The sequence below is a fragment of the Rhinolophus ferrumequinum genome, chromosome 15 (genome assembly GCF_004115265.2).
Source record: "Rhinolophus ferrumequinum isolate MPI-CBG mRhiFer1 chromosome 15, mRhiFer1_v1.p, whole genome shotgun sequence".
In the NCBI taxonomy this organism is placed as follows: Eukaryota; Metazoa; Chordata; class Mammalia; order Chiroptera; family Rhinolophidae; genus Rhinolophus; species Rhinolophus ferrumequinum.
Window position 1 is genome coordinate 35,514,153 of NC_046298.1, and position 27,002 is coordinate 35,541,154.

General features: G+C 44.2%; 1 protein-coding gene and 1 pseudogene across 2 annotated transcripts in view; both read right to left on the reverse strand.

Annotated features, from left to right (window-relative positions):
• The window catches only part of LOC117034945 (zinc finger protein 599), a 34,930-nt gene extending 8,527 nt beyond the window's left edge, over window positions 1-26,403 (reverse strand). The window contains exons 1-4 of one of the 2 annotated variants that reach the window (XM_033128462.1): window positions 25,974-26,403; window positions 23,059-23,185; window positions 22,416-22,538; window positions 20,390-21,756 (exon numbers count right to left, since the gene is read on the reverse strand). In XM_033128462.1, the coding sequence (XP_032984353.1) occupies window positions 20,390-21,756; window positions 22,416-22,538; window positions 23,059-23,185; window positions 25,974-26,006 (1,650 nt within the window). In that variant the 5' untranslated portion in view covers window positions 26,007-26,403. Of the gene's footprint in view, window positions 1-1,021; window positions 1,118-3,172; window positions 3,300-5,066; window positions 5,994-20,389; window positions 21,757-22,415; window positions 22,539-23,058; window positions 23,186-25,973 lie in introns of those variants that run through there. The other variant, XM_033128461.1, reaches the window with a different exon arrangement.
• LOC117034979 (porimin-like) lies at window positions 12,046-14,973 on the reverse strand (annotated as a pseudogene).
• Window positions 26,404-27,002: the final 599 nt, after the last annotated feature.

Here is a 27,002-nt window from a genome sequence, read left to right on the forward strand (position 1 = left end):
TCTGATTCACAAATGGAAGAATGGATGCATGCATGCATGTATGTATATATAAATAAATGATTGGATGGAGAGATAAAAACAGATTGGGACGCAAAGTATAACTGGAAGTAGTAATCTGCAGAAGAAAGGACGGTCTTTTCTGAATCTGGAAAGAAGTTTGAGATGTCATTATTCATTATGACTAATAAGACATGAATATTTCTAATACGTAACTTTTGTTGAGCCACTTACTTCAGGTCAGGCAGTGAGCTAATAAGCCGTTTTGTGTTGTCTAATTACATTCCTGAACAATCCAAGGATCTAGGAACTATCATTATGATGTTTGTCAAACGTAGGCCAAATTTAGCAGACTGAGTATATGTTCTGTATACCCATGGATTCTCCTTGGGCACAAAGTTAAACCAAATTTCCCAGTGTGATACAACACGGACACTACTGGACAGTTCTTGACAATGGAATGTGAATGGAAGTGATGTGTGTGTACAAGTGAATGTGACTACTCTCCTTCGCTCCTGTTCTTCTTGGCCAGTTGGATGATTCCAGGGCAACCTTAAAGCCATATATTGACAAAAGAATGCACCTAGATCCCTGCATAATTATGTGGTACAGATTCCCCTGCTAACCCACATATGACACGGCATGATGAGAAACAAAACCTCTTATTTAATCTGCTGACCCACCAAGATTTTGCAGTTTATCTTTTAAAGCAGGTACCAATAACTCAGCCTAACTTGTATATCAAAGGCACAGTGAGATCACACAACTGTCCCAGGATCACGAGGCTGGTGAGTGGCTCAACATTTCCAGCCTGTCACGTACCTAATATACCACCTTTTAACCCTAGTAATGGCAAAGAGAGTGATGGGGGTGGGAAGACAGGAAACACAGTTCAAAGTGCTCCATGACCACCTAGGAAGACCACAGGAAGGCCGCAAAAAGAAACTGCTGCCCACAGAATTTCAGACACAGTGATCCTCTGCCGACTTCATGACACCCACCTGCCAGACTCTCAGCCACTTACCTGTACAGCTGCTTCTGGAGAGGCCTCTCTTTACTGTCCAGAGTTCTCGCCCATGCTCCAGGAGGTAGATCAGCTCTGGTTTGGGAACAGGCTGCCCTGTGCATGTAGAAATAAATGGGGCAGGGATATATAGGTAAAGACAAAAGGAAAAGTCTCAACTATACAGGACTATACACTTTTAACACAACACCATGAAACCCCAAAAAGGGGATTCCTCCTTCCAGAAGGTTTTCCCTAATTAAGTCAGTAGGATTCAACCTCTCCGGGCATCAGAACTACCTAGAGATATCTGGGTTTTGAACACAGAACAAATTAAACCAAATCTCTGGGCATAAGAACTGAGGCTTGGTATAGTTTTTAAAGTGGCCCAGTGATTCTGGTGCCCAAGGATGGCTAAAAACACTGGACTAAATCAACTGGTGAATGGCATCTAAGGATAGTCAGTTGTCTGAGGTAGGTCATGACCTAAAACTGCTACCCATTCTGAAGAAAGAGGCTTTCATCCAGGTTGGGAAGATAGGGCGAAATGTGGGGACCTGCTGTCCTACGTGCTGGGGCATCATCCTGTACCTACTTCAAGGATTCCAGCCTGATGACCTGGACCAAGGAGAAAAAGCTGACAGAAAACCGGGCTGGCATCTACCAACCCAGGGGCCTGCCCAACCTCAGGGCCTCTCATTAAGTGAAGTAATAAACTTTTTTCAGGGTGAAACCAGTATGAGGTGGTTTTCTGGTACGTGCAGGCAAACACGTTTTGTCAAATGTGAAAGTTTAAAAGCAGGAAGACTCTGGAGAGAAGTCAGTGACTTAGGCACCAGGACCCACAGAAACTTTGAGCAGAAAATCCTGTACTGCAAGCCAGAATTCATCCAGTTGTCACTTAGCAAATGTTCACTGATGTCTGCTACATGCATGGCACTGAGCTCCGTGATGCGACAGTGAAAATGGTGAATCGGATCTTCCTTTATATCTAAAGGACTAAGCTCACTGCCCCCTCAGGTACTTGGCTTGTGTTGGTCCTCCACCTGGAATACTATTCTCGATATTTCTCCTCTCAGCCACGAATCACAATTGTCAGAAAATAACACTGTACTTACTGCATGGATGACTGATCTCCTGGGAGACCCTATGTAGACACAATGCTGGGAAAGCCCTGTATGACGTAACCATTTGGACATTTGGGAAAAGGGAGACCTTAGGTCTCCATCAAGTTGTATTAAGACCAATTTCTGGGTAAACTGGACGTTTAGAGTTTAGGTGGAAGAACATTTGGGATTTATTAATTTATTATATATAATATGTACATAGCACTTGCTATGTTCCCAGTTCTATTTCTCAGCACTTTAAAGATAATTAGTTCACTTGGGCTAAGTAAAAGGATACTACAAAAACATGATAAGAGCAAAATAATTGTGGTCCCAGCAAGCTCATGCTGCCTGCTCAAGTCTGCAAGGCTGTTCTTTCTGCTGAAGGGGGGATGAGCCCTTAGTACTCCAGTCATGGGAGTATTAAATATGCAGCACTAAGTCCAGACTCTCTCAACAACAAGAAAGCAGCAGGAAAGAAAAGGGAAAAAGAAACAGCTTTGGCAGATGCTTACCACTGCCATTTGAAAATGTGTCTGTGCATCCTCTAAAATCAACTCCTGTAGCAGCAAAGAAAGGCATAGGCCTTAGGAAATAAGGGACAACTGTGCAGGTCTCAGAGGCCAAAGAAGACTTTTAGCTGAGATTGTGTTGCTTAGATGCCAGTAGCACTGATGACAAATAACTTCTCGTCTGTCTGATTCACCCCCTTCTTGGAGAACCTCCTATTACTCACAGGTCCTGCTAACTGGGCTGCGGGGACATCTGACGCATCCAAGCTCAATCAATCAGCTTTCCTCTTATGGGAATCTAGAATAAAAATGTCTGACTCGGGCCAGCTTGTGCTGGACACTTGGGTAAACGCGTCGAGAAGAACTGTTTCTTATACAATAATCCCTGAGGCAGACACAGGGAAACCAAGCAAGAGGAGGTTACACCAGAACATGCTGAGGTGGTGGGGAGAGGGGAAGGTGAGTTCCTGAGGTCTTCTCAATCAGCCATTCCTGGAGAGAGAGGATGAACGAAAGGGGATACGGGACCACATGGGGGAGAGATGAGGCCTTACCCAGTGAGACCAGGAGTCCACAAATCTCCAGCATCACCTCCTGGTATAAAGTCTTCTGGTCTAGGTCCAGATGTCTCCATTCTTCCCTAGTGAAGGTCACAGCCACATCTTCAAATGATACCGATGCCTAGAAAGTCAAACAGAGGTGGTGGGGTGGCCGTATGCCTATTGAGATTACAGCCTACTGCTTGGTTAGTGGCAAATATCCAGAGAGACCCAAAGCCTCAATCACTGAGTATCTATTGAGAATCTAGCTCTGTGTTGGGCTCAGGAGAGAGGTAAATGGTGCCTTTGACAGAATACAAAGGTGTGGGACAGAAAAGCCTCCTATATGGGAAGCCATTGGACAGTGACACAAAACAATAATAATCTCATGCGGACTGTGAGCAGCAGACACTAAGTGCTCTGGGTCGTTATGAGAGTGGGATCAAAATAATAATTCCAATAATGATAACAGCAGCAACACTGGTCCACATTGCCTGTACCTGAGAGCTTTAGATGCTGTGTTAAAGCAACTAAAGTTTCTAGGTCTGGAGCTAGACTCCCAGGGTTTAAGTCCAGCGTTTTGAACCAACACATGCTAATTTCTTTGAGCCTCAATTTCCACATCAACACAATAATAGTTCCCACTTCACCAAGTGGTTGTGGGAATGAGAGAGAAAACGTTCATAAAGCAAACACTGCAGTGTCCAGCACGTCAGTGCTAGACGTGTTTGAGAATTTGATTAATCGTCCTGCAACCCATGAGGTAAATACCATCCCTGTCTCCACTTCACTATCAGCAAACAGAAGCTCAAAGTCAAGTTGCTTAGATTCATATGTATAATGGCAAGGGGCAAAATTTGAACCCAGGTCCCTCTGGTGTTTCAGATTTAATCTAAGCATGACTGGAGCTCCAGAAGGTAGTCTTTCATTCATCAACCACTTAATGAGCACCTGGTACAGGCCCTGTTCTAGGCCTGGGATAGAGTAGAAAGAGGAGCTCCTTGGGGAAAGACTGACAAGAAACTAAATAAATGCGTAAGATAAAACCATATGATGCTAAAGGCCGAAAACAACAAAAGAGAGTGAAATGAATACAAAGATTTGGGGGATACTTTAGATGGGAGAACTGGGGAAGACCTCTCCGAGGGGATTCTGGAAAGAGGCTGGAATGAAGTTAGGGAGCAAGCCAGGAGAGGAAAAATGAATAAGCCCTGAAGGTGATCAGACCTATATGATGAGAGCAAACAGGTGGCTGGAGGAGAGGAACTTAGGGCCTGTTGTGTGTTTACATCTCAAGAGACTCATTCATATGCACTGTAACTAATGAATATTGTAATGGATTCACTTGTGAAACATAAGTAAATGTGTTAAACAGGAAAATGGATTCGCTGCAAGTGGCAAGCCAACTTCACTTGTATTACACAGATGGCATCTGCAAAGATAAATCCAGTGTCGGTCCTGTCTTCCAGCCTGTCCTGGAACGTCCGCTTCTGTTGGAGGAGCAGCACTTCCAAAAACGCGGCTCCCACTTCACCTCTCCTCTCCAGGCTCACATCCCCCGTTTCCAGTGGATCAAGGCCTGAGGCAGGGAGGCCTGAGGGTCAGACTCTCCGTGGAGTGAGCCTAAGACAACAGCAGGACCAGGGGACTCACTCTCCAGAAACCACAGCCATAGTGACGCTCTCTGGGTCGTGCTGAGCACTGAAGGACGCAGGTCCCACGATACCCTATCCAATTCCTCAACGGAGAGAGAAAAAGATTCCAGTTGGAGACCCGAGGGAAGGGAGGCCAAGAGCGGCGGAGCGACAAAAGAGCCGTAAGATGGAAAGGCGAAGACTCCGCGGATCCCCTACGTCACAAAGGGTGGAACCGTACGTACGGCGACCCCCGTGCGGAACCTGCCACTCACCGGCGCCGCCATGGGGAGCGAGGCCGCGAGAGGCGGCGACAAAAGCCGGTCCAGCCTGCTCGGCCGACCCCTCACGCCAGCGCTGGGCAGGGTGACCTGGCACCGCAGTGTCCGCCGCGTAGAACGCGCACGAGGCCTGGGGCGCCGCGTCCCGGGGCTCCGGAGAGCGCCGGGCGCCCACCCCTGGTACACGGCGCAGACAAAAGCGTGGAGCTGGGTACTGTTCTCCTCACTGTCCTTCGCGGGGTCTCGAAGACCGTTCTGGGGAGGTGCCGCTGCCTAGCGCTCCAGCCACCAGGGTAGGTTAGGACACCCGCCACAACCGAATGACGTCCTAAGACTAGACGCCGGAAGTCCCGCCCACGCCACCTCAGGAAACGCCCCTTTGTTTTCCGTCCGTGTCCCAGTGTCTGCCTGCGACTGCCTTTGGGTAATGTAGTTTCCAACGATCCTGAGGAACCCGAGAGCCCACGTCCTGTTTTCTGTGAAACCGTGCCCTAAGGATCCAAAGAGAGGACGTAGCATCGCTTCCTCTTCAGGGAGACCCATACCGATATCCGGAGCACTTCCTGACCAATTCCTGACCGTAAAGACCTCTAACATGGGATCCATGAATTTCATGTTTTGACAAATATCACCAATGACTCTGCTAGGAAGTACATCAGAAGATCCATGCCTGGAATGTCCCTATGTAGCCCTGCGCGAGAACTTCACCTCTCTGAGCTAGGATTTACAATGAAAAAGGAATTCTTTAATATAGTAAATGTTCCCAGAATCAGTAGTTTTCAACCCACAGACCACATCAGCATTACCTGGGAATTTTTTACAAGTACAAGTTTCACTTTTCACAAATAGGTTACCATCAAAATACAACAACAATGAAATCAAAATAATGCTTTAAGTTCCAGTAAGCTTATGTGGCCTGCCCTGCACTATGAGTCAGGGGCTGCTCCTTCTGTTGAAAAGGAACATTAGCCGAAGTTGGGAGAGGTATCGATGATTTATCTCTAAAGCAAAACTATCCTGACAACAATCAGAAGGCAAGAGGAAAAAAAAACTGAACGGCTTTCTCAAGGTGTCCATCAATGTCAGCTGATGATATGTCTGTACACCCTCTAGAATCATCTGTACCATCAAAGAATTGTGGCCCAGGCCTTAGGAAGCAAGGGATGGTCATGTAGGCATCAGGGAAAAAAGAAGCCTTCTAACCGAAACGGTGTAATTTCGGTGTTGCTGGGTGGCCTGCCTGACTCATGAACTTTTTAGAGAATGGCCCCTCACCTCCAGCTCACTGGGTTATGGGGACACCTAACCCAACAAAGCTTGACCACTCAGTTTCCCTTTGTGAGAGTCTGGAATAAGGACCTCAGACAGAGGCCAGCCTATGCTAGGTATTGGAGTGAGAGAGTAGGCTTGGTTTAATTCTTGGCTTAGTTTTTGATTTCACTTCCTGTGTTTTTTGGCCCCTCACGGTACCCGCTTGGACACAGGGAGAAAAGGAAAGAGGAGGCAAGGCAAGAACACAGCAGGAGTTATGGGCAGGAGGAAGGGTGGGCTCCAAAGGCCTCGTCTACCAGTCAGTTCTGGAGTGAGAGAGTGAAATGAAGAAAGAGGCTGAGGGTTCTCCACCTGGGAGGGCAGTGAGCCTTACCCAGTGAAACCAGGAACCTACAGGTCTCCAGCATTACATCCTGATACAGAGTCCTCAGAGGAGCCAAGTCCAGTTGCCCCCACTCCTCCCAAGTGAAGGTCATGGCCAAATACTTAAAAGGCATCAACACCTGTAAAGTCAAATGGAGACAGCCACGTTGGCCTTGGGACTGTTGAAGGATATTAGAACCTGTTGCTTGGTCACTGCTAAAGATGCAGAGAAATCCAAGGCCCAAATCACATCTAGTGAGCTGAGCTCAGGGCTCTGCTCAATGTGGAGGCAGGTGTGGCCTTTGGATGTAATGCAAGTGTGCCAGAGAGAAAAGCCATCAATGGAAGAGCCATTGGAGAGTGACAGAAGATTAGGACAATCCCGCCGTGGGACTATAAGGCACTGACAGTAAGGGCTCTGGTGTGTCAAAGAGAATGGAAAAATATGATTAAAAATTCCAACAATAAGAGCAACAGCAGCTGAGCCTCACCGTGTGTCGGCACCATACTGAGGACTTCACATGCTCTGTTAAAGTGTCTAAAGTCAGCTCTGGACCCAGATTCCCAAGTTTCAGTCCAGCCTCTAGAAACCAAGCTTTGCCAGGTGCATGACCGAGGGGAAATCACTACATTTCTTTGAACCTCAATTTCCCCATAGATACAATAATGCTTCCCACTTCACCAGGCTGTTGTGATAATTGAAAAGAAAACATTTCAAAAGCAACACTGGAGCAGCTGGCTTATGGAAGGAGTGTGTGTGTGTGTGTGTGTGTGTGTGTGTGTGTGTGTGTGTTTAAGAGTTTGGAAGTTTCTATTTTTGTTGTTGTTATTACTAGACTTTTTTAGAACAATTTCAGATTTATAGGAAGTCAGCTGATAATACAGTTCCCATAGTAAACCCCCACCCCAATTCCCCTATCTACATTAGTATGGTACATTATTATTAACTAAAGTCCACAGTTTATTCAGATTACCTTAGTATTTATCTAACGCCATTTTTCTGCTCTAGGATCCTATCCAGGATACCACACTGCTTTGGTTATGTCTCCTTAGGCTCCTCTTGGCTGTGACAGACTTTGCTTGTTTATGATGATCATGACAGTTTTGAGGTGTATTAGTCAGGTATATTGTAGGATGCCCCTCTGCTGGAATTTAACTACTTTTCTCATGATTATGGGTTTTTATCATGGGGGTATAGGTTTGGGGGTGGAAGGTCACAGAAATAGAATGTCATTTTTCTCACATCATATCAATTGTACATACTGTCAGTATGATTTATGACTAACTGTTTAAGTTGACTTTGATTACTTGGCTGAAGTAGTGTTTGCCAGGATTCTTCACTACAAACTTACTTTTCCCCCACTGTACTCTTTGAAAGTAAGTCACTATGACCTCTCCCCTAGGGTGGAGTATCTACTAATTTATTTGGAATTCTTCAGCATTGGAGATGTGTCTCTTCTTCCCCCTTTCCTAACTTATTCAATAATCTATTTATGTAAGTATGTACTCATATATTTTAATACTGTGGGTTATAAGGCCATTTATATATTTGTGTTTCTCAAATTATTTCCCCTTTGGCCATCGGGAGTTCTTTCAGTTGGTTCCTGTGTCTTTGACATGCCCCTATTATTGTTTTTTGAGCACTTCCTTACTTTCTGGCATTACAAGATGCTCCATGCATCATCTTGTATATGCATGTATATTTTTTGCCCCAGTCCTAGACTCAGCCATTTCTCCAAGGACCCTTGATTCATTTTATTAGATAATTGTATTAGAATCAAGATCTGGATACTGGGTGGGCTGATTGCTACTGGGGTGTCATTGTTTTTAGGCCCTGTCAGTTGACAAAACATATGTGTATGGACTAACCTGTGTAAATACCATCTGTATCTATATTAAATTAAACATAAGTTCTTACTGATGTCTCCAACTCTAATCCACTGCCACATGGATCATTCTAGCCTCTTTTCCTTGCTTATCTATAAATTCTCATTCGAACAGTGAAACACCTGGCTCCTACCATCCACCATCCATTTACCTGATACAGGCATACCTCAGACATATTGCAAACTGAGTTCCAGACCACTGCAATAAAGCAAGTATCACAATAAAGTGAGATGTAACCTTTTTGCTGGTGGAGGGTCTTGCCTTCAATTTCGAAAAAATGCAACATCTGTGAAGCCCAATAAAGCAAAATGCAATAAAACTAGTTGTGCCTGGATACATGGAAAGCAGTATTAGAATTGTTAACCTATACCCACATGAGGACAACTTACTCAACTAGAGTAAAGTATATACTTGCAGTTCCTTTTGTCTTTAGACTCCATTCATTTCCAACTTACTTACTTAGGTCAGCACCTTTTCCCACACTCCCTCTGTTTCATAGTGAGATTGTTTCATACATTCACAATACAGATTCTCTTGTCACAGTCGGCATTCTTTTCTGGGATCCCTTGCCCTCCTAAATTATTTGAATTTGCATACATTAAAGTTTACTCTTTGTGTTGTACAGTTCTATGGGTTTTGACAAATGCATAACGGTATCACAGAGATTCTTTTCCAGGCACAAAAAATCCCGTGTTTTACATATGCATCCTCCAACTTTCCTCCACCCCTCTGGCGACCACTGATATAACTGTATCTAGAGTTTTGTCTTTTACTAAATGTCATATAATTAGAATCATACATTGTCTTTTCAGACTGGCTTCTTTCACTTAGCAACTTGCATGTAAAAATGCTCCATGTCGTTTGTGCCTTGATAGCTCATTTCTTTTTATCACTGATTTCCACTCTATGTATGTACCACAGTTTTGTTTTGGTTTGTTTTTTTGGCCCACTCACATATAGCTATTGATATCTTTTTTGCTTTCAGTTTGGGGCAATTACAAATAAAGTTGCAATGCGCATTCATGTGCAAGAGTTTGTGTGAACTTAAGTTTTCAAATCAATAGATAAATACATAGGAGCACAATTGCTGGATCACATGGTAAGAATATTTTCTTATACATTCAGCTACCCTATGTTTTTGATCGAATCTTTTAATCCATTCACATTGAAAGTAATTGTTGATAGATATGTAACTATTGCCATTTTATTATTCGTATTTTTTTTAGGGGAACAGGACTTTATTGGGGAACAGTTGTACTTCCAGGATTTTTTTCCAAATCAAGTTGTTGTCCTTTTCAATCTTAGTTGTGGAGGGTGCCATTCAGCTTTCAAGTTGCTGTCCTTTCAGTCTTAGTTGTGGAGGGCGCAGCTCAGCTCCAGGTTCAGTTGCTGTTGCTAATTGCAGGGGGCGCAGCCCGCCACCCCTTGCGGGAGTCGAACCAGCAAGCTTGTGGTTGAGAGGCCACTGGCCCATATGGGAATCAAACCGGCAGCCTTCGGAGTTAGGAGCACGGAGCTCCAACCGCCTGAGCCACCAAGCCGGCCCTATTATTCATATTTTTAATCTTTTTTTTTTTCATCTTAAAAAAGTCCCTCTGCAGAAGAGTGGGCGAACATGAAGTCCAATCCTGCCATCCAAGCTGCCATTGACCTCACGGCAGGAGCTGCAGGGGGCACAGCATGTGTTCTGACTAGGCAGCCCTTCAACACGATGAAAGTGAAGATGCAGACATTCCCCAACTGTACCGGGGCCTCACCGACTGCTGCCGAAAGACGTACTCCCAGGTGGGCTTCCGGGGATTCTACAAGGGGACCAGCCCAGCGCTCATCGCCAACATTGCCGAGAACTCTGTCCTCTTCATGTGCTACGGCTTCTGCCAACAGGTGGTGCGGAAAGTGGTGGGATTGGACTGGCAGGCAAAGCTGAGTGATCTGCAGAATGCAGCTGCTGGTTCGTTAGCCTCTGCGTTTGCTGCACTAGTGCTCTGCCCCACTGAGCTTGTGAAGTGCCGGCTACAGACCATGTATGAAATGGAGATGTCAGGAAAGATAGCCCAAAGCCAGAAGTAAGCACCCTGGGCGCTAACAGTAGGTCTCTGTTGCCTTAGTGTATTGAGTATTTTGTAATTTTATATTGTACTAAAATTAAGTGGCAGTGAAAAAAGAAAAAAAGAAGCCCCTCTAACATTCCTTCTAATACTGGTTTGGTGGTGATGAACTTCTTTAGCTTTTTCTTGTCTGGGAAGCTCTATCTGTCCTTAGATTTTAAATGATAGCCTTGCTGGGTAGAGTAGTCTTGGTTGTAGATTCTTGCTTTTCATCAGTTGGATTATTTCCTACCAATCCCTCTGGCTTGCGAAGTTTCTGTTGAGACATCAGCTGACAATTTTATGGAAGCTTCATATACCATTGTCATGAGTACAATATATTAACTCAAAAGTAAACCTCATTTGGATTTTGCCACTTTTTCTTGGTGTGTAGTTTAATGAAATTTTATCACATGTATAGATTCTTGTGCTGTTACTTTCTTTAAAACATCTAGTATTCTCCAGAACATGGTCATGCAATTAAGTGGAGCTGATGTGATTTAGCAGGGAAAGCAGTTGGCACAATGGAAAGAATGTTGGACTAGCGATCAGAAAACTTGGGCTGCAGCCCTGGCTCTGTCCCTGACTTGCTGTGTGATGCCGCATGGGTCTCTTCTCTCTGGGGTTGAAAACATTTCCACCACCATCCAGATCTTTCAGGGGACAGTGTACAGAAATGAATCTGGCCTGAATTCTGGTTTGTGTCAGGAGGTTGGTCAGTTGTTTCTGATGGGGATGACTTAATAGTGCTGGTCTGTGTCTCCAAATTCTTTCAGAGGCACCACCACCAATGCCATCAGTGGGCGCTTAAGGTGGCACTAGTGTCTGCTGGACCCGGGTCATATGCTGGCTCTGCCATTTGGGAGTGCTATACCTTTGGACATATTAATTAGTCATTTGGAGCCTCAGTTTTCTTTCTGTGGCTGGGGACGGTACGGTATCTACCTCAGAGTAGACTAGGAAACATTTTAAAGCTTATAATTTTGTTGTAGACACAAAAGATTCTACACTTTCAGGCTATGGAGCCTCCATCAAGGGACTATTTAGGTAAGCCACTGAGTGCTTGTAAGCATTAAGAACCATTAGCCCATGAAGAATTTTAAGACATCAAACTAAAACCCTTTAAAAAAATCCCTGATTCTCAATCAATTATGCAATAAACTTGCCCTGAAAACAAAACAAAAGCAAAAATAGTTTTAACATGAGATATAGTGGTTCTACTGGGTTTATAAAAGGCAAGAAATTTATTTCTGCATGATTATCATTCATAACATCCACATTACCTAAATATATTGGATTAAAATGTTATTTATACAATTAGTTACAAGTTTTATATTTATATACATTAAGTCCACATGAGTCTTCCCAATTCATGGTATTCTCAGGACATTTTCTCCCCACTTGAAATATCCTGCATCCACTATGCTTAGGAAATACAAGTAAATATTTTGGGTGTCAGCTTAACGTGAACTTCGCAGCTGGTTTCTCCTTCCAAACTCACAAATCCTGAAAAACCTCAGTGTTACATTATCATGAAATTCCCTGAATGTCTCTAGTCATAACATTGTACATTAACAGATCATCTTTGAATAGTTATACAATGTTTGTTTTTGCATCTACTATAAGTGCTACTAGGTCAGGGTTATTATCTTTTTCTTTCAGTGTTGAATCTCAAATTCCTGGCAGAAAAACTGGCATGGTGTATGAGGCTTATAAATATAAAAAAAGAGGTTATTCAATAAATTATTGAATGTGCTGATGGGAGTGTATAATAAGATGCTGTACTTGGAGAAAATGTTCTCCTTGCTCAGCAGGCAGAGTAGAACTGAGAGCTGTGAATGTCATTGTTAGTGAGCACAATGGGGCCGAATGTCAACATCTGAAGACACAAGTGCAGGGGTCTTTCAGCCTGTAGTTGGGGTTCACAATCAGGGCTATGCAAAAAGACAAAACAGAAGAGAGTAAAATGAGACAAAGAAGCTCATCAGGATCAGGATGGCTCATGTGGCTCTCGCTTATGGGAAGGTCTGGGGGACGGTCTGAGCCTGTGGAGGACAAAAGCCATGGAGCCATCAGTCCAGACCCGGAGGCCCAAATATAACATAAATAGTAGAGACAATGACTGCATTTCCTCACCTTCTCAATCTGTCTGGAATATCCCAAAGAACGATATGCATATATTTTTATTTTATACTTATGTTTCTGCTCTTTAATGTGCCAGAATGTAAAAATGTGGGCCTTTACCAAGAGATTTGGGGTCTAGCAGGGGAAATAGCAGAACTCAGTGTACTTTGGGGAGCTAATTCTCAGTTCTCAAGGCCTGTTTATAAGATTTTCAAAAAAAGAATATTGTCTTAAACTAATTGATAGAGTTACATCAATCTTCTTTCCATTGTTCCTTGGATTTCCTTAAATGATAACATCACATTCATCAATGATTCTACACCAAGTGCCCCTTCTTGAACAGTACATTTTGCATCCAATGTAAAGACATATAAAATTCCCAGTGTTAATGCAAAACCATCAACAAAGTTGCCAATACAAAATTTTGATCCTTTATTTTCTTTCGAATTTATAGTTGCTGTGATTGTTACTGATGAAGAAACAGATGTCACTGAACTATTGTGGGTTGTGTTCATGTTGACATCTGGGCTGTGTTTTGTGAAACACTTGTTATTTTGGGTGTAGACTTTAAGGTGGTGGAAGTCATATTTGTTGAGACCTCTGGTGGTGTTATTTTAGATGTTGCTATCGGTTTCAAGGTGGTGACTGGCACACTTTTTGAGACTGAGGAAACTGGAGTTGTTGATGGTTTTGCTGTGGGTTTCGAGGTGGTGACTGTCACTGAGGAAACTGGAGTTATAGATGGTTTCACAGTGCTTTTAGAAGATTCACTTGGATGGCTGAAAGGCACCATGTGGAGTATTCGCTGTGGGTTTAGTAGTGGGGATTTTGAGATGTGTGGAAGGATTTCTGCTTGGAGATCCCACTGAGTTTTCACCATGGCCTTCAACAGCGCTAGCACCAGTAGTGCCCCCACCATGAACACGTCCAAACCACCTCGCATGCCAAATCCCATTATTCTGAGGGAAGGGCACAGAGGCTTCATGGGTCCCCAACCAAGGTGGCAGTGGCGCAAGCAGGGCAGCCCTTCTTCACATCCGAGTCTGCTCTGTGTCCCCTTCCACCACGCATGCCTCCCCTCCTGCCACCTGCCCCCCAGTGACCAAATAGGGCACGTGTGCTGAGCCTGGGTGGTGGGATGGGGCCGCCCTATATCTATTAATTAAATGTGGAAGTAGAGACCTTTGCACAAAGCAAATGACAGGCTTAAATGCTTCAGTGGTGAATTCTCCCAAACATTCAGGAAATAAACCGTACCAATTATAAACTATTCCAAAAAATTGAAACATAGGAAATGCTTCCCAACTCATTCGTGATGCTAACATTATACTGATATCAAAACCAGACAGAGGCATTACAAGAAAACCACAGACCAATATCCTTCACTAACATACATGTAGAACCTCAACAAAATTTTAGCAAACTAAACCAATAATACATAAAAAGTATAACATATGGGCTTTTTGCATAGCCTATATCAAGAAAAAGTAGTTTATACCAGAAATGCAAGGTTTGATATTTGAAAATTAATATATAGCTCACCATTAAAAGACCAAAAATGGTAAAACATACTAGTAGGGGGGGCTCTAAGATAGCCCCCCCAAATCCCTACTTCCCAGTATTCTCACCCTTGTCTATCCCTCTCACATTTTACCAGAGTTCATCTGTATGAACCATGTAACACGGCAAAAGTGAGGGCATATCACCTCCAATTTTAGGTTATAAAAGCCACTGGAGTTTCCTTCTTGGGTGCACTCTCTTGCTCTTGGATCACTTGGTTTGAGAGAATTTTGTGATGAGCATCTCTGTAGAGACCCGCGTGGCACGGAATGGAAGCTCCTGTTAACAGCTATGGGAAAGAGCTTGAAATTGAATCTTCCAGCTTCAGGCAAGTCGTCAGAGACTACAGCCCCAGTAGACAGCTTGACCACAATTTCATGGGGGATCTTGAACCATAACTACCTCCCTAAGCTGCTCCCAGATTAACGTAATTTTCAAAAAAATGTAAACAAATGTATAGTGACAAAAAGCAGATTAGTGGTTTCCTGAGCATGAGCAGGTAGGGAGAGAGAAATTATAAAGGGCATAAGAAAATCTTTAATTTTATAAGTATAAACATGTATCAAGTTGCATATTTGAATATATGTAGTTTAGATTTCAATTTAGGCTATTTAAGTTAATAGATACTCAAAACTCATCTTTCCCTAATTATTTTACTACATTCTACTATTATCTATGCTTTACAGGTTATTTACATCTATTGTATCTGTATGGTGGAAATAGAATACAGTGATGTGCTACTGCACACCTTTTTGCAGCTTCAAATTTAGAGACATCATTGTGTAACTTGAAATTGGCTGTGTGGTAAACACTACAACTTAGAGCTTGATTTGTTGTTTCATTGGCTGTGAAGATTTAAGAAAGTAAAGAGTATGTTGACAATTCATATTAAACTTAAAAGTGTATTGTGCCTATAGTTTTCCACTGGAAACAGCACAAAATTTTGAGGAAGTATTCCTTCAGTATTCAAAAAGTATTATCCCATTAAGCAAACTATTGTTGTAATGATGAATGACTGAAGTTCCAACAAATTTCTTTGCTGTGTCACTGTATTCTTGTTAATGAAAATAGAAACATCAACCAACATTTATTTTAACAATAGGTAAAAGATATGAATGGCCATTTCACCAAAGATGGGTAACAAATAAACACATAAAAAATGCTCATAATCATGAGAAATGCACGGTAAAGCCACAATGAGATTCTACTACACGCCTGTTAGAATGGCAAACAACCCAATTAAAAAATGGACATTGGACCTGCATAGATATTTCTCCAAAGAGGACATACAGATGCCATAAGATATATGAAAAGATGCTCAACACCACTAATTATCAGGGAAATGCAAATTAAAACCACAATGGAATATCACCTCACACCTATCAGAATGGCTATCATCAATAAATCTACCAATAACAAGTGCTGGTGAGAATTAAACAACATGTTCAAATGGGATTTATCCTAGAATGCAAGGATAGTTGAACATGAAAATCAATGTAATACACCACATGAAGAGAATAAAGGGGGAAAACAAATTATCATCTCAACTGATGCAGAAAAAGTATTTGACAAAATTCAATACCATTTCACAACAAAAACACTCAATAAACTAGGAACAGAAAGAAACTACTTCAACATAATAAAAGCCATACAAGAAAAACCCGCAACTAACATCATACTCAATGGTTAAAGACTGAAAGCTTTTCAATCAGGAGTAAAGCTTGTCCTCTCACCACTTCTATTCAACATAGTACTGGAAGTTCTACCCAGAAGAATTAGGCAAGAAAGAGAAATAAAAGGCATCCAAACTAGAAAGGAAGAAGTAAAATTATTTTTGTTCACAGATGATATAATCTCATATGTAGAAAACCCTCAAGAATCCATGAAATTACTATTAGAATAAATGAATTCAAAGTAGGATACAAAACCAACACAGAAAAATCAGTTGCATTTCTATACACTAACAACAAAGAATCTGAGTAGAAAATTATGAAAACAATTCCTTTTACAGTAGCATCAATAAGAATAAAATACTTAGGAATTAACAACCAAGGAGGTGAATACTTGTGCTATAAAAACTATAAAACAGTTCTGAAATAAATGAAATAAAGAAGACATGAATAAATGGAAATACATCCATGTTCATGAGTTGGATGACTGAATACTGTTAAGATGTTGATATGACCAAAGAATCTACAGATTTCATGCAGTCTCTTATCAAAATCCCAATGACTTTCTTTGAAGAAAAAAAAATATATTCTAAAATTCATATGGTATCTCAAGGGACCTCGAATAGCTAAAACAATCTTGAAAAAGATCAATGTTGGATGACTTGTGCTTCCCAAATTCAGAATTTACTATAAAGCTACATTAATGAAAACAGTGAGGTACTGATATAAAGACCAATGGGATAGAATAGAGAGCCCAGAAATAAACCCTTGCTATATAGACAAATTATTTTTGACAAGGGTGCTAAGATTAATCATTGGGAAAACTGGATATCCACATGCAAAAGAATGAAGTTTGTTTTTTTTGGTGTTAAGTTGTATGCATTTCTTATATATTTGGATATTAATCCCTTATTGGATGTGTCATTTGTGAATATCTTCTCCCCTTCGGTAGGTTATCTTTTTGTTTTGTTGAAGTTTCTTTCTCTGTGCAAAACTTTTTTACTTTGATGTATTTGGACCCTTACCTAAACCACACACACGAAATTAACTCCAAATAGATCAAAGACCTAGACGTAAGACCTAAAACTATAAAACTCTTAGAAGAAAATGGCAAAATCTTCCTAATACTGAATTTGGCAATGATTTCTTGGATATGACCAAAGGCACAGGCAACAAAAGAAAAAACAGACAAACTGGATCTCATGACAATTAAAAACTATTGTGCATCAACAGACACTATCAACAGAATAGAAAGGCAACCTACAGAATGGGAGAAAATATCTACAAATCACACATCTGATAAGGAATTAATATACAGAATGTATAGAGAACTCCTAAAACTCAACAACAACAAAAAACAACCCAATTTAAAAATGGAGAAAGGGCTTGAATAGACATTTCTCTACAGAAGACATACAAATGACCAATAAGTACATGAAAAAATGGTCACTATCATGAATCATTAGGGAAATGCAAATCAAAATCACAATGAGATACCACTTCATACTCATTAGGATAGACAGTATCACCCAACCCCTCCCCTCAGCTGACCCCACCCCCCAAAAAACAGAAAAAACAAGTGTTTGGTGAAGATGTGAAAAAACTAAAGCCCTTTGACACTATTGGTGGAAATGTAAAATGGTACAGCCTCTGTAGAAAACAGTATGGAGGATCCTCAAAAAATTAAAAATATAATTACCATATGATCCAGTAACTCCACTTCCAAGTATATCCCCCCAACATAGAAAGCAGGGTCTCAAAGAGATATTTGTACATTCACGTTCATAGCATTACTGACAACAGCCAAAAGGTGGAAGTAAACCAAGTGTCCATTGACAGATGAATGAATAAACAAAATATGGCACATATGTACAATGGCATATGATTTAGCCTTAAAAAGGAAGACATTCCGACCCACACTTCAACATGGATGAACCTGGAGGACATTATGCTGAGTGAAATAAGCCAGACACAAAAAGACAAATACTATATAATATGAGGTACCTAGAGCAGTTAAATTCACAGAGACAGAAAATAGGATTGTGGTTTCTAGGGGTTTGGGGAGGGGGGAATTAGGAGTTATTATTTTACAAGAGGAAAAGAGATCTGGAGATGAATGGTGGTGATGGTTGCACAATATGAATGTACTTAATACAACTAAACTGTGCACTTAAAGATGGTTAAATTTTAAACATCTTCATGGTTATGTGTTTACCAGAATTTTAATTTAAAAACTAAAGCATAAGCAAATAGTGGGGGATTCATACAATAGAGTACTACTCGGCAGTAAAAAGAATGAACTATTCATACACACAGCCTGGGTAATTCTGAAGAGACTTATGCTATATGAGAGAAAGTAAACCAAAAATAGAGTAGAAATACTTTATGATTCCAATTGCATAAAATTCTAGGGAAGACAAATCTATAGTGGGGGGAAAAAAGGTAAATCAATATAAATTCCTTAGGATGTGGCTAATGGTTTCCTGGGGAAGGCAAAGAGGAATAATAAAGGAGCATGAGGTAGCTTTGGGGGTGATAGATAAGTTCATTATCATGAGGATAGTGTTGGTTCCCTGAGAATATACATATTTAAAAGCTTATCAATTTGTACACCTCAAATATTATGTACAGTCAATTATTGCCTGGCAATTTTATCTCAACAAAGCAGTAAAAGAAATTGTTGCACATAAAAATCTGATATCCATTCATTTTAGAAAACTGGATGATTTGGCAACCTTCTACTGCCTCTACTATATCTCCTTGCCTTGGCAGCAAAAATGGCTACATCCCTGGAGTACAGGATCTCCCTCCACTCTGTCCCCATTTTTCTGCCAATGCAGCAATGGCCTTGAGATGAACAGTGCAGTGAACCTGCAGTAATCCACAAAACCTTTAGATTAGTTGCTCTGCTAGTGACCTTACTCATAGGACAGAGTTCTGGATATCTTGAGATTTTCTCCAATGCCTGAATCCTGCATAGTCAGATTCAAAAGAACACTGTGGATGCATTTTTTTTTATTTCTTTTTTTTTTTTAAGGAGGGCACAGCTCACAGTGGCCCATGAGGAGATAGAACTGGCAACCTTGGTGTTATCAGCACCATGCTAACCAACTGAGCTAACCGGCTACCCTGTGGATGCGTTTTTGGAATAGGTACATTCCTTCTAGTTTGCTGCAGTCTCACCTACTCCCTGTTATCACCCCCCAGTGTTTCTATACAAATTATGGTCCCAATTGGGCCCAGTAAGTCTTACAGTTAGAGACACCTGTATACCAGATGTTAGACTTCAAGGTATATGGCTCCAGGGCAGGTGTCAGGTAAATAGTGTCCATTCAATAGTGTCCATATTAGGCATCCCCTGGAAACAAGGGGCCTAATTCATGCTGTTCTCAGAAGCACTGGAGTTTGTCACAAATGCCCCTTTCTCAAAGTAATCTCTGACCCACAAAAACTCATGCCATTCAGACCCCAACATCAGCCCCCAAAAGCTCTAAAATTTTTCCTAGGAGGCCTTGAGTAGCAATGCAAATGAGGCCAAATCTGGACTGAGAGCTGTTCTCTGCCATCCTGCTGTTCCCTCTGATGCAATAAATTTGGAGACCCCGTTAATTCGGTAGACCTTAATTCTGTTCTCAACCCATTCCACACAGTGATAAGAACACAGAAGATTAAAGGTGGCTTTATCAATAAGACCCTTATTATCACCCAAACCAGAGCACTGTAAAGTAGTAGGTAGTTGCTGGGATGGGTAATGTGGTGGCTGGATAAATTCATCATGAGCATGATATGAGATCAACATTGTCCTTGAAAAAGGGAAACCTCAGCCAGCTGCCAGCAGAACCCAGCTCAGGTATTCATAGCCAAATGCATCACATGCACAGCTAAACCAGTCACAACAGAAGCGAATGAGGCACTCTGATGGCCACAGGCTTTTCACGATTCCCTCTTCGAAAGAGAGAACAGAGGTTTTCCACCCCTGAGTGCAGTCTGGAGACGTGCCAGTGGGTAGAGATGAGATGGCTTCTGCCACAAACACTAGCAGTGACAAAACTCTGGTAAAGTCCATGGTCAGAAAATGCAACTTAGCTGTAGAAAACTTCCAACATATCTAGCATTCATAGGGAATTTTCCCAGGGTGGCTATTTGGATGAACAAGGTTCAACTTCTGGCCGATGGCTCCCTCATAAAGACTCTCAGAGCTTATCTCTAGTGTGTGTTCTTTCATTGAAGGAGGGAGCACATTCTCTGCACTCCTTTCTCTAGTGTGAATTTTCTGATGTCGAATGAGGGTAGGCCTTTGGCTGAAGGCTTTTCCACATTCACTGCACTTATATGGCCTATCTGGTTTGTGAACTTTCTGATGCTGCCTCAGATTAGACCTTTGTCTGAAGGTTTTCCCACATTCGAGGCATTCATAAGGCCGCTCACCGGTGTGAAGTCTCCGATGGTTATTGAGACTAGAGCTTTGGTTAAAGAATTTCCCACATTCAGGGCACTGATAAGGCCGTTCGCCAGTGTGAAGTCTCCGATGACTGTTGAGGCTGGAGCTTTGGCTAAATGATTTCCCACATTCAGGGCACTGATAAGGTCGTTCACCAGTGTGGACTCTCTGATGTTTCATGAGGTCGGAGCTTCGGCTGAAGGCTTTCCCACATTCGCTGCACCCATAAGGCCGTTCACCAGTGTGAACTATCTGATGTTGGATGAGACTGGCGATGTGGCTAAAGAATTTCCCACATTCATTGCATTTATAAGGTCTTTCTCCAGTGTGAACTCTCCAATGTTTAATTAGGCTGGAGTTGCAGCTGAAGGATTTCCCACATTCACTGCACTCATGAGCACTTTTACCAGTGTGAACCCTCTTATGATGAATGAGGTTGGAACGTTGGCTAAAAAATTTCCCACATTCATTGCACTTATAAGGCTTTTCGCCAGTGTGAACCCTCTTATGTTGAATGAGGTTGGAGCTTCGGCTAAAGAATTTCCCACATTCATTGCACACATGAGGGCTTTCACCAGTGTGAACCCTCTGATGTTTAATGAGACTGGCGTGTTGGCTAAAGAATTTCCCACATTCGCAGCACTCATAAGGCTTTCCTCTATTGTGATCTCTCTGGTGTTGAAAAAGGCCAGCAGTGTGGCTAAAGAATATCCCACATTTGCTGCACTCATAAGGCCTTTCTCCAGTGTGGGTTCTCTGGTGCTGAGCAAGTGTGGCTTTGTCACTGAAAGCGTCCCCAGGTTCACTGTAGGTGTTATGGCTTTGCATGGTGTGAAAATCCCCCACACCTTCGGTGCCCTGCTTTGGCTCCTCCACACTGTGGACGACCTGATGCTGCAGAAAGCCAGATCTGGCCACAAAGTCCTTCCCACCCTCCCTGAATGTGAAAGGTCTCTCAGATGTGTCATCTCTGCAGCTCTTCACAAGCGAGGCCCTACCCTCCTCCCTTCTGATAGACTTCTGCTGCAGTTTTTGCTGGTGAAAGTCTGCATTGAGCTCGAACTCTCTCCCACTTGCCTCATACACGTATGGTTTCTGACTGGGATATGTTGCCTGGTGTTCAGCCAGGTGCAAAATGTCTTTCAAGTGTAGGTCACACATGTCACAAGAGTAGTCCTTCTGGGTGGATAGAGCTGCCTTTGAATTCCTGTGCTGTGACACTCCTACAGAATCAGTATGCTCAGAAGGTGACCCCTCACCCTCTGCTCCACGGCCAACATCTGAAAGTAGAGAAATGCTGGTGAAGTTCATGTTAACTCTGATAGAAGCAAATAGCCTCATCACAAATGTATGTCAAACCCATGAGTCCATGGGATTATTGGCCAGATGAGAGGCCTGAGGGCAGGGTAAGGGACGGTCTGCTTTGCAGTACTGGGCCTAGCAAGGTCATAAAACAGGGGAGCCTTACTAGGACCAAGGGCACAAGAATGGGGTACAGTATCAGGCAGACAAGCAGACTTTGCTATAAAGGCTTTTCAGCAAGGCTCTGGCTGCTGGTAACACACGAGCCCTGTGCACAATGGTATGTCTAGGCTCAGGAGAATCTGATTGCAACTGGGTAGCTGGTGTTCAAGGACTATTAAAGGGAATGTGCATATCTCATGACATATTAATTGTAGACCCATGTTGGAGAGTGCCACAGAGGGAGCTGTGGAAAGAGTGAGACACAGAGACCAGAAAGGTGGAGCACAGCCAGGGGCCCTAAGTCAGACTAGAAATGACAAGTAGGCGTAGGCGCCGTGTCAAGAATAGGAAAGGAAAGGTAGAAGAGAGATATGGCCATTGGCTTTGGCACCAAAACAATGATGAACATGAGAAAAGTTGCAAGTATGATGTGAAGACAGTAGTGATGTCACATGCTCCCCCATCTCCCACTTACCAGAGCCAGGTCCTCTATATGCCCCTCTTGCCATGGCTGAAGTCATGTCCACTCTGTCAGGCACCCAGGGCTCTGCCCCCATCTCCAGCTGGGCAACTACGTGGGACCTGAAAGATGTAAGTCCTAAGGAAAAGACAGGCCAGGTAAGTGGCTAACACTTGCCCAAGTGAACTACTCCACCAGAGACCACAGGAAAGAAAACAAAATAGTACAAAAAGAACACACAAGGAAGGTCTGGCAGGAACATCCAGTGGTCACAGCAAGTAGTAACAAAGTCGGTGCCCAGAGTTCCTGGTAATCAGGCCTTAGGAAACGTTAGCTAGAGGAAAGGATTAGGACAGAACTGGGCGATCAACCAGGCAGGAAGTGGCCAAGTCAGGATCCTGGGCTGACTGTAAAACTCCTCATTCCTGGCCGCTTCCCAACAAGGCTTCAGGGCAGCAGGTATCAGGGCTGCTCAGAAATAGGATGGGACCCTGCACAAAGCTCAGCCCTGGAACCCACAGCACACACGAGTATACCAGGCAAGTGAGGAAGGGAGCAGCACCCATGTTCCGGCTGAGGGAAGGAAAGTGCTGCCTCTTGGGAAAAGGGGACAGGAAGAGCCGAGCTCAGGACACCAGGGTGGGGGCAAAGGCCTTACCCAGTGAGGCTATCAGTGCAAAGTTCTCCAGCATCACGTCACAGTACAGGAGTCTCTGAGCCTCATCAAGGAGTCCCCACTCTTCCTGGGAGAAGTAAATGGTCACGTCCTCAAAGGTCACACAGTCCTGCCATGATGGGGACAATTCATTTCATGATCAGCTTCTCTCCTGAGGACTCCCTATCTGTCGCCTGCTAACCTGCGTCTCCAGCTCCCCATCTCAGAGGAGATCCCAGACCCTGGTTCCATTGGTGTGTGCTCTTTTCTCAGGCCTCACATAACTGCTGGGTCAGCCCACAACACTGACAGGCAGGTGGCGAGAGACACCAGCTAAGCTCTAGAGACACCAGCTAAGCTCTGGGCCTGAAGTGCAGGTGCCAAGTCCCTCTCCTGTGGGCCCCCTCCCTTAGTGTCACTAATGTGATTGTACCTCCCAGGTACAAACGTGGGCTCAGTCTTCTCCCTTAATCTCCAGTGCCATGGCCCTGGAGCCAACAGCTCACACTCACTCCCTAATGCATGTCACTTTTTGTTTTGTTTTTTAAATTGGGGAACAGTGTGTTTCTCCAGGGCCTGTCAGCTCCAAGTCGTTGTCCTCTAGTTGTGGAGGGCGCAGCTCAGCTCCAAGTCCAGTCGCCATTTTCAATCTTTAGTTGCTGGGGGCACAGCCCACCATCCCTTGTGGGAATTGAACTGGCAACCTTGTTGTTGAAAGCTCGCGCTCCAACAAACTGAGCCATCCAGCCACCCTTCCGGATACAGATTGAAGGCAGCTAGTTGTTTTCAATCTAGTTGTGGAAGGCGCAGCTCACTGGCCCATGTGGGAATCCAACCAGCAACCCTGTTGTTCAGAACTCACGCTCTAACCAACTGAGCCATCTGGCTGCTCCCTGTGTGTCACTTTTTGAACTGCAACTTCCTCAAACTCTATACCTCACCACTGCATCCCCATTGTCACTATACAGTCTCCACATCCCGGCCCACATCACAGCCACCTCCATGAACTCCCACTTGTCACTCTGCACAAAGCATCCAGAGAGTTCTTGGAAAATACAACCATGATCCCATCCTGCCCTAGACCTTTGATAGCTCCCATTGCCAAGGGCAACACCCACCGTTGATTTGGAGGCCTGCCCACCTGGCCCTGTTCCTGGCTTCAATCTGACCCCCCCAGAACAACACACAGCTGTCAGCTCCCAGTGGCCCTCTTCCTCTTCTCTGTTCCACATTCTGTGCCTTCATCAGTCACACTCATTCCAAAGCCAACTCCTCTGGTCCTCCTACCCCTACCCACCCTGGGTCTAGTGGCTCTCCCAGCTGTAATATTATTTCCATTATGACTAAGCCTCAGCACCTTTCTCATCACTGCACCCCCAGGAAAATGTGGCCACCTGCCAGACCCCCTTTTCCCTACACAGCCCCCCACCACCACAGCCACATCTGTCTGTATGCTGCTAAACAAGCCAATCATGGTTCCCAAGCAAGGTACCCCATTCTCAGTTCTCAGGCTTCACCGTCCTCTTTCCTCCTAATGTCACTGCCATCATGACCTGAAGTGTCACCCTCCTAAATTGGACACAGAGCTACACATCAGATGCCACATTTTGGATGTTTCTGTGAAAATAAATGAAGACCAACCAAATGAGAAAAGCAAAGGCTATTTATTCCGAGCTTGCTACAGCAAAGGCCATTGGTGCGTATGTTTTGGCTGAGAGGAGTGGGGAAACTTCAAAGTGGACAAAAACAGGGCTTCAAGTGGGCCCTGTTGACATGGGGGAGCTGTAGGCAGCTAACTAGAAGCAGGGTATCCTATGTGATTGGTCAGGGTGCATGTTTGACTTTCTCTGGTAGGTTCTAAGTTGGAAAGATGAACAAAAATTAGAGAGGCTGTCAGTTATTAATCCAGCCCTGGCCACTTGGGGCCAGTTGTTACAGAGGTTATTGTTTATCTTCCTGGATTGTCACTACAGATAGCAATCTGACTTCCTGCAGGTCTGACTTACAGCAGGCTGGCTTCCCGTGCTGTTTATTGTAGATAAAGAGGTTGGTTTCCTGGGCAGGTTACTGTAGGTTGTGGGTCAAAGTTCTATTTTTATATATGGTCTGGCCATTGTCCCTTTGGGTATTCAGTCTCTCATTACAGCTCCCCAGAACACTGTAACTGTGTGTCTAGCTACCCACTCTTCACCTTCACTCAGGGGTCTCTGGAACATCAGAGCTCAACATAGCTAAAACTTAACTTCTGTTTGCCACTGAAAATTCCTTGTACAACCGACTTCCCCATCTCAGTTGATGGCTCATCTATCCTTCCATCTGCTAAAACTAAAAGCCCTGGAGTCGTCCCTTCTCTTTCCCTCCACATCAAAAAATCTGGTAAGCCTGACTTAAAAGACCCAGAATCTAATCACTTCTACCTGCAGCCACCTGCCCTACTCACCTGGACAACTGCAGTAGCGTCACTATGGATGCAGTTTTCCACTCTGCATCCGTAGGGATAAGACCTGAGTCAGATCACCTTCCTCCTCTGCTCTGAACCTTCTGTGGCTCCCAACACCCTCAGAATAGAGGCCCAGCTCCTCAGCCCACAATTCCATAGCTGACTTGGGCTCACCTGCTCTCTGGACACTCCCCACTGAGTCTCACTGCCAGGCATTTGCACATGCTGGTCCCTGTGCCTAGGAAACTCTTTCCTACCTCATCCCACTAAATTTCAGAAATGGGAACCGCGCTGTGTAATCCTTGGTCTGGATTCAATACCCTAGGTTGGGAGTGACACCCCGCCAGGCCCCCAGACTCAAAAGCAGAGCGACGGGAAAGGTGGAAAGCCGTAGAGCACGCCCACCTTTTCTATCCCTGCGCGGGGCGCCTGCGGGTGGGAGTCTGAGCAGCTGAGGGCCTGAAGCCGCTATGCTCACCTGCGCCGGGTCGCTCAGAGTCGCCGCCGCCATCGAGGTGGGTGACCGAGGCTGGGGTCGCGGGCTCAGCCGACCTCCCGCTTTGCCTTGCCCTGGGCTAGGTGTGATCTGGGCTGGGGTCACACTGCGAGCCTCCGTCTCCCGGCGTGAAAGGCTCACGGGGCACGGGGCTCCCCTTCTGGCCCCGCGGAGAGCGCGCGGCCGGTCTGGGCCCTGGCGGACTCCTCGTCACGGCTGTCACCGCTCATTCGAAGGCGCGGAGGAGGGTCCTGGCCTCGCTGTCCTTCCCCACTCGGTCCAGGAAAGACGCCTGGGAAGCGCCCACGGCCAGGGCGCCCAGACCCGCCAGGGAAATAACTTGCGGGGCTGAAACGCAGGAAGTTCCGGCCCCCACCTCCCCGGCCCGAAGAAACGCCACTCTCCTGGGCTGTCATTGGCCTAACGCCAGCCGGTGACGCACAGGCACAGCCTCCTGGATTGTGTGCTTTGCGTCCTGCATCCGGCCAGGCGGTGGGGGGCGGCGGGGAGGAAGCGGCCGAAAAGAGAGCGGACCTCGTTAGTTCTCGGTGACATTGGCCGAGCTGCAGCGCGAGTTTTTCCTCTTAAAGGGGCTGCCCCCAGACTTCTGGGACAGCCTGGGGCCAAGTCCTGCCCACCCTCGAAGTCTATAAAAGCCCCACTTTTTCCATTGTGGCATAGATGAGCCCCTTCACTTCTCAACACCTCGGGACCTAGGTTCACATTGAAAATGAAGATAAATATCTGAAATGCGGGGTCTATGTACTACCATTGAATGTTGCTCTTTTTCAGTGCTTCTCAAACCAGTCACTTCAGCATCATCTGGGAATTTATTTAAAATGCAAGTTCTTGGGCAATTACCCAAACGAGATTCAGAAATTCTGGTGGTGGGGCCTAACTTGCTGTGTGTCAACAAGGGCTCCAGGGGACTGCAGTTTGAGAAAAGGGACTCTCATTAAACCCAGTAAATAAAATGGGAAAAATAATGCTATGTATCTCATGGTAGATAAC